General features: G+C 44.8%; 1 protein-coding gene across 33 annotated transcripts in view; it reads right to left on the reverse strand.

Moving 5' to 3' along the window:
- Positions 1-1828: 1828 nt before the first annotated feature.
- The window catches only part of tcf7l2 (transcription factor 7 like 2), a 96255-nt gene continuing 83518 nt past the window's right edge, over positions 1829-14565 (reverse strand). For 4 of the 33 annotated variants that reach the window (XM_047609339.1, XM_047609353.1, XM_047609347.1 and 1 more), the window contains 7 exons: positions 12954-13079; positions 12668-12830; positions 12326-12433; positions 10705-10753; positions 9775-9825; positions 8563-8635; positions 1829-4279 (listed from right to left, as the gene is read on the reverse strand). In XM_047609339.1, coding sequence (XP_047465295.1) covers positions 3823-4279; positions 8563-8635; positions 9775-9825; positions 10705-10753; positions 12326-12433; positions 12668-12830; positions 12954-13079 — 1027 coding nt within the window. In that variant the 3' untranslated portion in view covers positions 1829-3822. Of the gene's footprint in view, positions 4280-7188; positions 7251-7820; positions 7895-8562; positions 8636-9773; positions 10464-10704; positions 10769-12325; positions 12434-12667; positions 12831-12953; positions 13095-14565 lie in introns of those variants that run through there. The other 29 variants (XM_047609333.1, XM_047609352.1, XM_047609342.1 and 26 more) reach the window with 25 other exon arrangements.

Raw genomic sequence — 14565 nt, forward strand, 5'->3', positions numbered from 1 at the left:
GTGGAGGGGAAGGGATGAAGGGGTCAATGGGAAGGGATGAAGAAGGAGTTGAGAGGAAGGAATGAAGGGGTTGATGGGAAGGGATGAAGAAGTCCAGGGGAAGGGATGAAGGAATTGAGGAGAAGGGATGAAGAGGTGGAGGGGAAGGGACGAAGAGGTGGAGGGGAAGGATGAAGGGGTCGATGGGAAGGGATGAAGCGGTTGATGGGAAGGGATGAAGGGGTCAAGGAGAAGGGATGAAAAGGTTGAGGGGAAGGAATGAAGGGGTCGAGGGGGAAGGGATGAAGGGGTCGAGGGGGAAGGGATGAAGGGGTCGAGGGGAAGAGATGAAGAGGTGGAGGGGAAGGGATGAAGGGGTCAACGGGAGGGATGAAGGGGTCCAGGAGAAGGGATGAAGGGGTCATAGAGATGACCTGATGAATGACGTGGAAACAATTATGCGTGGTCCGCTGTGTGGATGCAGGAACCCGGGGAGTGAGATTCAGGGTGGGGGTATATCTCTAGAGACTCCTTGTTTCCCCAGTTCCTGTAATGAGAAAGTAGAGAACAGAGACGGACGGGGTGACGGGGTTAGAGAACTGAACCCGAAATGGGGCGAGGAGAGGTTAGATGCACCTATATAGACAGGTGCGGGTAATTGGATGGTTGAGGCCTGGTCTTGTTCCTGAACCCAAGTTAACCCAAGTTTAACTTAAAGTAGAGGAGCCGAGGAACTGAATCGACACACTCACACGCTGAAAAACGTCCAAACTATCTGGTAAGTGTACAAGGGAATTTGCAAACGAGCTACAGAAATGTTCTGTAACCACTCGTCCTCTGGAGGGTTTGCGGGGGAGGGCTGGAGCCTATCCCAGCTGTCACCCTGGACAGGAGGGCACCAGTCTACCTCAGGGCTAACAGATTCATACTCACCGATTAACGAGCATGTCTTTGGACGGACGGTGGGAGGAAGCCGGAGTACCCAGAGAGAGGGAGACGCAGGGAGAACTCCAACACAGAAAGGCTGAGGGAGTCAAACCCAGAACCTTCTTGGTGTGAAGCATCAGCTCCAAGCTATAGACATTAGTGATGTTTGATGCCAATGATTTCCTTTGTGATCCGATACCGAGTAAAATTCAGGCTGGTATTGCCGATATCGATCCGATACTTGGTGAAATCCACCCTAATAGTCATAAATTGTTTAGTTATTAAGAACTACTATAAAATGAGAACTTACATCTCAATTCTGACTGTTTTCTCTTCTGTCCTCCTCATCATAAATGCTTCGTATTCTGTGTTGTGGTTTTGATACACAAGGTTTGTTGTGTTGCCACAACTCAATAATTTAGTTTCTTTCCACTGAGTTACTAACATCGGACGACTGAAGTATCCAAAGTATCGATATTTTGATATGAGAATTGATTTTAGAGCATAAAGACCTACGCTAAGTATCGATATTTCAGTATCGGTCATCGCTACTAGACAAAATTAAAGTTTTAGGTCAGGTTGGAGCTTCGAGACCTGTCATTTTACTTTTAAATTGCAAATAATTTGTTTTATAGAATTCTTATTAAACTTCTCTGGCGCTTAGTTGACTTCCCGTCTGTCCAAGTAACTTCTGGGTCATTATGTTTAAAAGTAGACACCAATTTCATGCAAGTTGGACAAAATGCAGTTTTTAGTTTTTGGCAGACGCGCAGATATGATAGATTGATTTGATCCAATTAAAATATCCAAATGATGTTATTTGTGGGTCCTCTGTCATAAACTAAGATAAACCTCTCACTACTAGGGCGCCGCGCCAGCCACCGAAACCCTCGATCAAATAAAAAGGGAGCAGACGAGTGTGCACATACTAAGTTGCTTTTATTAATACAGAACTGCATGCTACAGAGACTGTACAGCATAAACATTTATTCATTACAAAAAAACATGGTTTTTAGAACCATTTAAAATAACAGGAAAAAAACGAACAAACGAAAAGATAAGAGCATAAAATAGAACAGGAACATCACAGCCGTTAAGGAAACATTCAAACTATTTATCATTAGCATCTTAATAAACCAGAGAAGAAATCGACAGATTACAGTCGCGTCATGTCAACTACAATGGCACCGAGTGGATGATTCTCTTGTAGCTTTTTTTTACAGCCTCTTGCAACATCAACATGCCTATTTTTTCTATCTACCTATATGTAGTAGTGTACTTAAAAGTGGCAGTTTGTGTATTTTTTTGTATTTAATAGTTTTTTTATGAACCTCCTAATATACATAATTTGGCCCTTGTGGGTTTATACAGTATGATGTCCGTCTTTTTATTAAGTTTAAATTTTAATATTTGACAATTTGCTACCAAACACATTTGTTATAGCAACATTTATACTACATACATAGCAATCTATGTAACGTCACAGCAAAGAATGGTATCGAAATGAAAGGAAACGACAAAAAAAAAAGAAAAAACAAACGACAACGGAACAGAAAAGAGATCCCTACAGCGTGGTTAGAGGCGAGGGAGGGGGGGAGGGGGGACAGAAAATTATCACAAAATTTGGCACGGAAAAAATCTGTACACGAATCTACAGTCGGAGAGATGTGACTGTGCAATAAAAAAGAAGGGCTTTTAGACACTTTGCCAACTACTGAACACACGGTACCCACTGTCTCTTGTTTCAAGTTTACTTTCTTCTTCTTCTTCTTCTTTTTTTTTTTTTGTTGTGTAAAATGGCTTATAGACGCGTTTCTTGAAATGAAGTTGTGCATACTTCTTGTTCATGAGATCTACACAAGTACACTGAGCGGAATCCAGGTCGCCGGCGAATGAAAGAAACTCGACAACGGAAGGTTTAGCCTTTTTAAAACCTTGTAAAAATGGATCATTCATATAGTTGCTTACCTTAAGAAAAAAAAAAATATTTGTACAATGTATTAAGAAAAAAAAACCAAAAAAAAAAGTCAAAAAGAGACACGTACAAGATACAACAAGCAATCTCTAAAGCAATAAATACTACTGGTCCTAGCGTTGTGACATTTTGACTTTTAATAACCCCCAACCCTCCCCACCCAACCTCCCCCTCAACCCCACCCGACTTAGCCTGACTCCGCCCCCCCCCAAAGGTAAACAACAAAGAAAAAAAGACAACGCAGTGGAAGAATGCATATTTAACACAGTAATCCCCCACCCCCTTCCCCCCATTTCCCCTCCCCGTTATTCTGTACATTTAAACAAGAACAAGTAACATCACAATTAAAGTTGTTCCTCAGAGAGGTGTCGCCGCTAGCCCCCGTGCCCTCCGAGAGTCTGAACAGATGTCGAATGATTGGTTCGCGAGCTCGTATTTAATACAAATAAAGAAGGAGAACCAACTCTGTCGAGAAAAGGGCTCAGTGAATAATCTAGCCTACCTTTTTATATCCATCTTTTAAACATATTCCAAGTTGAACTAGATCATTTTTTTCCCCCGTTTGCGCTGTTTTTAACACTACAAAAAAGACAAAAAAAAACAAACAAAAAAAAGAAACAAAATTCATAAAAATTTTGGCAGATTCACAAAGCTATACTACAGCTCATTGTATCATTTCTTTATAATAATTTGATTTTTTAAATTTTTTTTTTCGATAATGACGGGTCAAATATTGACCAATGAACTTTAATAAAACAAAAACTAAAAATTTCAAAGCCGTATGGCACGGAAACGTAAAAAGAGAAAAAGGAACCGAGACGGCAAGTGAAATATATAGACAGAGAAAGAGAGACTTGAAAGGTGTTTGTTTTTTGTGCGGAGCTGAAAAACGAAAAAAAACAAAAACGAAAAAAAAAAGAGGAGGAGAAGAATAGGGTAGACTATTCTATAGACTTGGTCACTAGCGACAGAGGCTGAGGGGCTGCGGAGGGGAGGAGCGAGTGGGAATGACACAGCGATGCCGAGGGCCGGGCCATTGAGGACGCCACAGAGGAGCCCGGCTGCCGCGAGGACGAGACGTCGCCGTGCTCCAGAGCTCCGTTGTGGGAGGAGGCGCCGGGCGTTTTGCTAGCTGCAGCAGAGTTTTCCAGCTGAACCAAAGATGGCGGTGGAGGCCCAGCCAGGAGGTGCGGGTGGTGGAGTGGCTGGTGGGCCGGTTTCATAGTCAGTGAGAGAGGTTGCATTTGTTCAGTCTGAGGTTTGGACTCTTTTGAGGAGGGGGAGGGAACCACTGAGGAGGGGGAGGATGGGGGGGAGTCTAGTAAGCTTCCGTCCGTAGAGGGAGGACTGGCACAGCTGCCTTCACCTTGGATGTAGCGAATGCACTTTTTTTTTCTCCTGAGGGACAAGGCGAAAGAAAGAGAGCATCTTTTAGCATCACACCTTCAGACGGGGAACGCCTCTTAGCACAGCCGCAGACTTAAATGCACCTTTTCTCTGTTTCTTTCTTTCCTTTTTTTTTGGTGTTTTTTTATTTTATTTTTTTTCTCTTTCAAATGATCAAAACTCGAACTTGAAGCGCGGCGGGCGGGCGGGCTGCGCTCCTAAAGGTGCATTTAAGTCGCTTTGAAAACCCCGTGCTAAGGAGAAAGGTGGCAGAGGAATGAAAGTCAATTTCCAAACACTGAACCGTGAGACAGGACAGACATTAAAAAGGGAAAGATCACAGGTGGAAGCACCTGGACAGGAAGCAGGCGGGGAATGAAAAGAGATGATGGCGAAATGAAGCAGATCAGATGTGGTAATGGCCGCTCTCTGGGTGTAAACGCGCCTCTCGTACGCGCAGTGTCGGGAGTAACATGTTACAAAAGTAATGCGATGCTGTAACGCTGGTTATATTTCACTCGGTGCAAATGTCAGGAACGGGCGTTACAACAGATTTTAAACCAGAAATCGATTGAATTAATTAAGTTGTGTGTTTTTATATAAATTCCGGATTAGCAGAGCACACATTAACTTCCTGTTACGCTTTGAACAGCTGATTGGGGAGAAGATCGGACTCTACGTTCACGAGATGGACATACGCTCATTATCTTTAGTTGGTCAGAGAAAAGGATACGAAGAACATTATAGTTCAGTTCACTCTGAAACCAAAACATCTTTGTACCTCGTGAAATGGCGCAAGCAATTTAGGAAAACATCTAGCGTGGTGCAGCTTTCTTTAGGTGTTCAGTTACAATATACAGCAGTAACATCTAGTATTAAGTCCATATTTCCACTTATCTTTGGTGAAAATAACTTAAATTTAATGCAACGCCTTACATTTCAAAGCCATTATAATGTAACTTGTAACTAGTAATAAGTAATGCATCACGTTTTTGAAGGAACTTGCTGTTTAGAGTAAAGAACTGCAACAACATCAGCAGCAACAACACGGCCTCTGCGCTCTCCCTTCTTCCCTTCCTGAGGGGGGGCGGGGCGGGGGGGCAGAGTTTGGATGCGAAAAAGTCAACAAGATCCACAACTACCACCAGCATCTGCCCCACAGACACGAGTGTGTGTGTGTGTGTGTGTGTGTGTGTGTGTGTGTGTGTGCGCGCGCGCGCGAGAGGGGGGTCAAGGCATCATGTTTGCATTCCTGCCTCGGGTCGGGGACCCCTCCCGCTGCCCGCCCGAGTCCTGAGGCCAGGCCCGTTGAGCTCCCAATGAATGAAACATGGGAGGAGAGGCGGCGGTGGAGGGGAGGACGGGGCCGGGGGGGAGGAGGAGGAGGAGGAGTGGGGGGGTGGGGGTCGGATGGGTAAGAGGAGGTTCGCAGAGATTGTTGCGTTTATCTGCGGTGACTCCGCTGCGAAGGCTGCAGATTTGGTTAAGGGGGGAATCTCTGCCCACCTCGTCTTTACCCTGACCCTGGCAGTGACCTCTCTCTCTCTTAGCTCTCCATGCTATCGCGAGGATGCCCGGAGGCCTTGGAGCGCCAGTGTTTAAGATTTGCAGGGACACGAAGTAGGTAAAAGAAAGGTGTTTCTAAAAAATAAAAATAACAATCGAGGCTTTTGGAACGTATTAGGCCGATCCGCCGTTTAAGTAACAACGCTGCCGTCCGACTCCGAAAGTTTCTGCGTAAACAGAGAGCGTAATCATCGGTGAGGAAGGGGAGGGGAGGGGAGGGAGGGAAACAAAAAAGGAAAGACACGGACGCCGATGAAATTACACACACACACAAAATAAAAAGCCAGACGAAACCTCGTCCACATGCTGGGTGAAAGGCGGGCATGCATTTCCGATGGACACTACATCAGACAGCACGGGACACTGGGAAAGAATGAGGATGAGGCTTTTAAGAGCATCCTGCACCGACACTGTAGCTCTTGCGCGGTGCGGAACATCGACCGAGGGGAGGGGAGGGGAGAGGGGTTGGGGTTGGGGTCGGGGTGGGACGGGGGGGAAGGTGGGGGGGGGGCGTAAAAAGGTATCATTTTGCGCGCTACATACGCATCTCGGCCTCGATAACTGTCTGTCAAACTGCAACAAATGAGCTAATATCCATCTTTTAACAGACGTATTGATTTATCGTATGTGCCCGTGTAGGTTATTGATTTCTCCGCCTCGGGGGAAATTACGCCAGATGCATCTTTTAGGAAATGGGAGCCCAGAGAGAACTTTTAACCTCCCTGCTCCTAAAATGAAGACTGCACTTCTCAGTCTCCCGGTGTCGTGATGCGCCATTATTATTATTATTTAAGGCAGGGCCAAGATTAACTATACGTGTTCTATATTTACTCTGCCTGCCGCTATTTATAAATAGACACTATCATTTTACATCCAGTATTGAGCTATCCCTCATCCCTTTACAAAAATATGTTGGATTCATATTAATGTGCATTTAAAGAAATTTAAATATATATAAAATGTCTAATCGACCAAAGATTTTGCGACCCCCCTACAGTGTCTCTGCGGACCCCCTAGGGGTCGCAAACCCCCTGTTGGAGACCTATGATTTTACGGATAACGTCTTATTTTCTGTAATGCATGTGTCAGCTTGGAGGGGAAACATGGAACAGGGTGGATCGCGTGGAGGCGGGTGAACGTGACGTAAGAGGAGAATAAAAAAAACGTCCGAGATATATCTAAATCAAAGGCTACGGTCCGATCCGGAACCGACCGTTTAGTCTGGCGACCAATGACTGGGAGAGTTGTGTCGAGAAAGAGTGGGGCGGGGGGGGCGGGGTGGGGGGGAGAGAGGTGTGTGGTGTGGTGCAAGCCGGACACAAAGAAGGGTGTTACGTAGCAGAAACAAATACCTACCATGAAAATATTCCCAATTCAAAGACTGCTTGTGTCAGAACAGAAAGACAACAGGTAGGGACTAAGTAAGGGTTATTGAAGAGGAGTTTGGAGGAAGAAGAGGTGGAGAAAGGAGGAGGAGGAGGAGGAGGAGGAGGAGGAAGAGGGCACAGAAAAGAGCGTCACTGAGCAGGCCCTCAGAGAAAGCAGGGCTAAATTTGTAAGCATTAACATTGTTATTCAAAGGCCGCCAATTAGAAACATACATGACAGTTAAGATGGGAGGGAATTATCCAGGTGCCTGGGGAGAAAATGGATTTCAACCACAGCAGTTTTAGGGCAGAACGAAAACGTCTTTCCGGATTATATCAGCGAGCATCATTTTGCCATTTTTTTTTTTTTTTTAAATTTTAAAATATTCAGCTAGACTATTTCAGAAATCCATTTTCTGCCACTGGGCTCAAACTGAGTTCAATGAGGAAAAAATAGCAGGAGTTTAGAGAAGCTGGGAAACTTCTCGGTAAAGAGCTGAGGAGTTTTTCCATCGGGCTGCCGCGCCGATGGAAAAGCACGTTTTAGCGAGACATCTGAGCCAATAAATCAGAGAGATGAGTCTCATCGTCTTCATCCCGTTGTTACTAGAGCAGTTATACCTGCACGGTTTGCACCATAAACTCAGCTGGTCAAGCCCGAACAAGGCACGACACTTCTTTGGGGTATTTGCATCTGTTAGCCAAAGAGGTAGACACAAACACACACACAGAGACAAAAAAAAAAAAAAGGAAACAAAAAAAGGAAAGAAAAAAAGAAAATGGACACGTCATTGCACAGACAAAAACATGTAGCCAGGGCTTAGATTTAGGCTGGCAACACTGGGATGTCCTCCATATTGACCAAGCCATCAGGCTCCAGATCCTCCAAGCCCCGACCTGCCAGTTTTTTACTTCTGATCAAGGCTTACTGAACTGTGCATCCTGCAATGAAACCCCCGTAACCCCAGGAACTTTTCAACACATATGCAAGGACACCATTCATACAAACACTCTGACATATGCTGTTAATAATACCCCCGTTTTTTTTAACCCCAAACAGGAGGTTAAAAAAAAAAAAAGAAAAAAAAGGAGATATATAAAAAAAAAAAGAAAACCAAATAGTGAGAACCCAGAGATAGACCGGCAGGGCGTGGCTGGAGGAAGCTGAGAGGTCACAATAGCCTGGCGGGACAGACAGGGAGGAGGGAAGCGAGGAGGAAGAAGAGGCAGCTGCATAGAACAGGAGGAGGAGGAGGATGAGCAGGAGGAGGAGGAGGAGGAGGAGGAGGAGGAGGAGGTCCCAGCGTAGCGTTACCCAGCCCTCACCTGGCCCTGGCCTGTGCAAGCACACACCATACACACCTGCACGGGCCACACCAGTTATTCTGTTGATCGAGCCCAAAGCGCGCTCGACACTTCTTAGGAGCGCTCAGGTCTGACGCACCCGACAAGGAAGGGGAAGCCAGCAGAGAAGAGGAATAGAACCGAAAACCGATAAAAAAACAATAAATAAAAAATAAAAAAGTAAAAAAAAAAGAAAAAAAAAGAGGAGAGAAATGAGAAGAAAAAACAGATAACAGTGAATCTATGAAGCTTGGCAGTGGCTCATTGTGCAAGAAATCCCACCATGTCCAAAACAAAGCCCCCCCCCGCCCCTTCTTTCCCTTAAAGCCATCATCAAAGACAGGGCTGAACACAGTAAGTGTGCTTCAGACAAAATGCATGCATGCACATTATCAGATTAAGATATTAATAAGGAAACTTTCAGTCGAAAAGAACAAAAACAGAAACTGACTTTTAGTGAAAGCTCGGGGTGAGATTATTCGGGCGAGAGATAAACGGAGCAAATGCAGAGGGGATTGATTTTTGCTGTTAGACGCTTCCAGTGCACTAGAGATCGAAGAGGAGAAGGTCGCGGCGGTAGAGCTAGGCAGCAGTAGCAGATTGCTAAAGCAGCGTTAGCCTTAGCCGGGGGGGCGGGGGAAGCTTGAGAAAGGGGAATCTACTCTTTAGACCTGGCATCAAACAGCTGATCGGCTTCGGATGTCTGGCGCTTAAACAGCTTCCAGTCAGTTCTTGCTAGCTCTACCCGGGCATTATCAGAAGTAGAGCGTTTGAGTCCAGGCCTCGTCTGAGCAGAGCCATGTTTATATTTTTAAAAAAAAGGGGTGGAGGGGGAGTGGGCCAAACTCATGCTGGCCTATAGGAAAGGCACAAGCAGCTACTGAAGCGTATAGATTAAGGAGGTTTACCCTGACGTCATGATAATCTAAACTTTGCATAAGTTCCTCAAGCATACTGCACAGTGGTGTTTCACTACTGGCTAACAGTCAATGGAGGTAAATGAGTCTAGCTCCAAGTCAAATAAACAAGAGCAACATTTTAAGAAAGGAAAGAAGCAAACAAAGCAAAAAAAAAAAAAAAAAGAAGGGGATAGAATTTAAGCTTAAACCTGCCTGAGGTTGCACATTCATTGATAAATAAATAATCAAGTAAGTAAATATAGAAAGAGAAATAAAAAAAAAAAATAATGATAACAAGTTAGTAATTTAATACTCAAAATGACATTAGCACCTGTAATCGGAGGGAGTGAAAGGCAAGGGTTTGGAAAATATTCTCTGTGTTCTGAAAAAAAAGAACAGATAGAGAGGCCTTCAAGAAGAGATCCGTCACCAGAACGAGCGCAAAATACATGACAACAAGTCGGCATGGCTCCTCACAGTACGATCAGGCGGAGAATGTGAATCATAAGGAAAAAAAATAAATGAAAATAAATGGATCAATCACAGAAATTTAGCAAACCTCCTTAATTTTAGGGGTGTGAGTGATTTTTTTTTAATTATTTTTTTTTTTAATTTTAATACTGGTATAAAAGCATGCACGGATGAGGGAGGGAGGGGGGAGGCAAGCGAGGGTTGCACAGGCATGCACAGTCACGCGCACACGCATACACACACACACGAACACGCACATGGTACAAGTAGTGCAGTCGGTCTGCAGGGCACAGGCAGTATAAAACATGGCTCACACAAACACTGGCAAAGTTAATGGCTTTCACGATGCTTCAACTTCTCAAAAACACATATGACAATACCAGATGATGGAGGCTGGGGGGGTTAGCAGGGGAGGGGGGAGGGTTGGGAGGGAGGGAGAAGGGAGGAGGGGGGGGGGGGTCATGCATATTCAGTTGTTATTAGCAAGGGAGGGCTTGGGAAAAGGAGGGGGTGCGGGCAGGGGTGGGGATGAGGGGGTTACAAGCAACTCTAGCATTTAAATATTGCATTGGGTAGCATAACGATACCACACACACACACACACACACAAAAAAAAAAAGGCAGGCAAAATGATACACACACAAACCAAAAAAAAAAATAAAATAATAAAAAACATAACACACAGACACAAAAAAAAAAGAATTGCTTGACTTTTATCTTGCAAGATGTCACATCTGCCTGACACATGATGGGGCTCTTCTAATATGGGAGATAATTGCAGCTCACTTACCATTGCTCTCTGCTTGCTGCTTTTCCCTTTTTCTCTTCTTCCTTTTCCCCTGTTGGTTAGCCGCCAAAAAAATAGAAAGAAAAAAATAGACACAGACAGGAACCTTAGTTATTATATTGCAGAATGCCCAAAACATGAAACAGAGAATAGGACTTATCTTGGTGTTTACTTATTTATTCATTCATTCTTTTCTCTGCCTTTTTCTCTGTCTGTCTGTGCCCTCCGGTTTGTAGCAGCCACTGCAGGCCAGACAACAATCCCCTCTTTCTCCTTTCCCAGTCTTTTCTCTGTAATCTTTTGTTTTATTTTTCCTCTGTTCGAGCTGAACGGCCAGACATCTTGACACACTCCTGATTCTGAAGACGTTCCTCTCAAGGCTGCTCTTGGAGGGACCGGTCGCCGGTCGGCTCCGTCCCAAAACGGGACAAAACCGATGGGGATCTAGCGTTTATGTGTCAGGACAAAGTCTGGACCCGGCACTTTCAGCCTAATCTAAAATAACCCGACATTAAAATCTCAACGATAAATTCGGAAAATAGAGGCATTTTTATCCACAGCGCCCACAGTGAAGGTTTCTTTAGTGTCGATTCAACAATAGTGAACACACGCTTTATGACTCAACAGCGAGTTGAGAACGCAGCCCAGGATGTAGGCGTACGTTATTCTCCGTCAACAATCAAGAGAGCAGCACGCTAGCGAGGGGCAGAAAGGAAATGAGTCTAATTTCAGAACGAAGCGCGGCCTCTGCGTTCGGCTCCCGTCTGAGGAGCTGACACACACTGACAGGTTTCCGTGGCGATTCCACATCTGACGGATACGCGCAGGACCCCGACGCCTCCTTCTGTTCGCCCAGATTCGCCAAAAAAGGCATCAAAGCGGCTCCCGGGCCGCGTCTCGCCGCTCGGCTGAAAGGTAATCGCCTAGACGCGCAGCCCGAAGGGCTCCTCGAGAGGGGTCGGAGAATCCTTGGCTTAATCTCAATCAGCGTTCTGCTGATGCACTCTGCTCGGCGGAGACTTTAAAGGCTTCGCAGCGAGCGCGGGCTGAAGGCCGCGGCCGGTAAAGGCCTCGGAGAGCATCATCACCACCAACACCACAACCACAAGCACCAAAGCCGCCGCCACGGGAGACACAAACAAGCCAATCTACGGGCTAAAGACTTGAGGCGATCATCGATTGCAAAGGATTCCGCGTAAAATATTAAACGCGATTATTTGCTTCATGGTTATCTCTCAATTACTCTTGATCCCACAGATAGAAATCTTGGGCGGCCGCATCTCCTCCACAGTCCTTTCTATTGTGAAGTGCTCAAATTAAAGCCGAGATTCTGGCCCTTCAATTCCATTATGTTACTTTAAAACCTAACAACGCAGTCTGGAGATCCGACCGCCGGGAGTACTTACAGCCCGGGCTGCGTTTCTTTAAGGGATAACAAGGCGGGCTTAGGGTCAAGGCAACGCGTTCGGTCTCAGGCGCACTTCAAGAGAATGAATAGATCTCTCGGGCTGAGTTAAAGCAAAGAAAATGAATAAATAAAAAAATAAAATAAATAAATAAAAAGAACTCATTCTGGATGTGTGACCTGGTGAAGAAGGGGCGACTTGTAAACTTAAAAACTTACATAGTTGTCTCGTGCTGACCAGCCCGGGTACAGCTGCATGTGGAGCTGTCGTTCTTTCCTGGCCAGCTCGTAGTACTTGGCCTGCTCCTCCCGCGATAGGGCGTGCCACTGCGCAGACGGGACATCGAAAAAAAAAACAAAAATGAGGAGAGATCGTGAACTTTTATGTAAAACACAAGGCTTGATGCGACTGAAGTAAAGCAGAGAAACTGAGGGGAGTTTCTCTGCTTTACTTCAGCCCCATCCAGCTCTTAATCCTATTCGTTTCAGGTGTAAACGGACACGTGTGGATGCCACACCCTTCGCTTTTAAGTGTCTAGTAAAGAAGCCGCCTGGACTCACCCTCCGCCCCAGGATCTGGTTGATGGCGGCGCTCTCCTTCAGCGTGCACTCAGCCACCACCTTGGCCCTCATCTCCTTCATGTAGAGCATGAAGGCGTTCAGCGGCTTCTTTATGTGGACCTGCTTCTTCTTCTCCTCCTCCTTTTTAGCGTCCGACTGTTTCCTGTGGCGGAAGCAGAGAGGTGCAGAGAGAGAAAGTCTGGTGAGGCTCTCTTTCCGGGGGCCACCGCGGCACTCGGGGGTGGGGAGGGATTGGGGGGGAATTCGCGGAGCGGGGTCTACTCACGAGCTGTTGAGAGAGCTGATGTCGCTGTGGGAGGATTCCTGCTTGACGTTGGGTGTGACGATGGCTGGGTGAGGGATGCCCGTGGTGTGCAAACTGTGGTGAGGGGGCACCATGTGTGGGGGGAACCTAGAGGACAGAAGACTGTGTAAATCGTCAGAATGGACACGGGTGAAATGAGAAGATGGAGCACATATAAACACAGAGACTTATACTGCAGGGGCTAAATTCCCATTCCCGTACTACGACATATACAGTGCATGCTCAGTTTGTTACGTAGGAATGGACCTTTAGCCACAACAACAAACACATACAGTAAATGCACAGATAAACATATGAAAAGGGTCCGAGGCCGACTCTTGGCGGCAGATTGTATTTTAACACACACAATGGGGTCGTGAAATTTAAGGCGAGACACAGCAGGAAAAAACTGACAATTTTGAGATTCATTTCGCTATGGTTTGTCTGTGTTGCGTCGCTAATTTACTCCTACTTCCTATTGTGAGCATGTGCATATGAGATACTGTTGTGAAGCTCTTTATCTCCTGCAGAAAGCTATCGTTTCCAAATATGGTCACATCCTTTGCATTGGCAGCCAATCGTAAAAGCAGAGAGATCGATCCAAAGCTAAACTCGAACTTGAATGAACTTTTTGAAAAGTTAAACTTATTTTATATATGTTAATATGTTTGAGTAGATCTGTTTTTTGGTTCATAGTGGTTTCCAATAAAAATATTCATGATTTTACAATGTAAAACTTTAAAGGCCGTTTTCTCAAAATGGGTTTTTCTGCTACTCTGAGGCAGAAATCTCCACTTCAGCAGCACCTACACACACAAAACCTTCCACATCTATTCCTAACTACATTCTGCAGGTATTTACAGAGGGGATTTTTCACATACCGCTCAGAGTCTGATTTATATAACATTTTAGTCATGGCAAAAGTTGATTTTTTTTGGACTGTTGACAGGGTTTTGTGATTTACGGAGTGATAAAAAGAGATATCCAAAATCCCCTCTGTAAATACCTGGAAATCTAATATGTTAACAAAATGAAAAAAGAATTTTGAACCTCACTTTAGCAATTATTCAGATTTTTGTTCAGGATGTGTATGCAAATTAGCAAATATTTAAGTAGACAACTCCTCATGTGCGTATTTAAATATAAATTCACAGAAAACTTGTAATATAGAAAAATATTGTATTGCTGTAGGTAATCAACTGGAGAAGTTGATCTGTAAAATGTTTTTCCCTGAAGTGTCTCGCCTTAAAATTGAGCACAGAATCCAGCCTGGACAGACAGTTTATACAAAATAATATAAAACACATCACAGCAGTCGAGGGCAAACAGTCACCAAACTCTCAGTGGAAAATGAATTAATATAATAATAATAATAAAAAGCTATATTGTGTGGCAAAGTGTTATCGTACAAGGATAAATCTCCCTTTTTTAGACTTTTTTTTTACAACCCATCAACCGAACACTTGAGCCGCTGAATTTTTATAAGCGGCGAGACAGGTTAAGCACTTCTTAGATGTAAAGGCAACGTCCTATCCTTAGAGTGATGGTAGATGGTTTCCAAAGATTTAAAGGATAACTATCGGTCTTTGAACTG

The sequence above is a fragment of the Mugil cephalus genome, chromosome 16 (assembly GCF_022458985.1).
Source record: "Mugil cephalus isolate CIBA_MC_2020 chromosome 16, CIBA_Mcephalus_1.1, whole genome shotgun sequence".
Classification (NCBI taxonomy): Eukaryota; Metazoa; Chordata; class Actinopteri; order Mugiliformes; family Mugilidae; genus Mugil; species Mugil cephalus.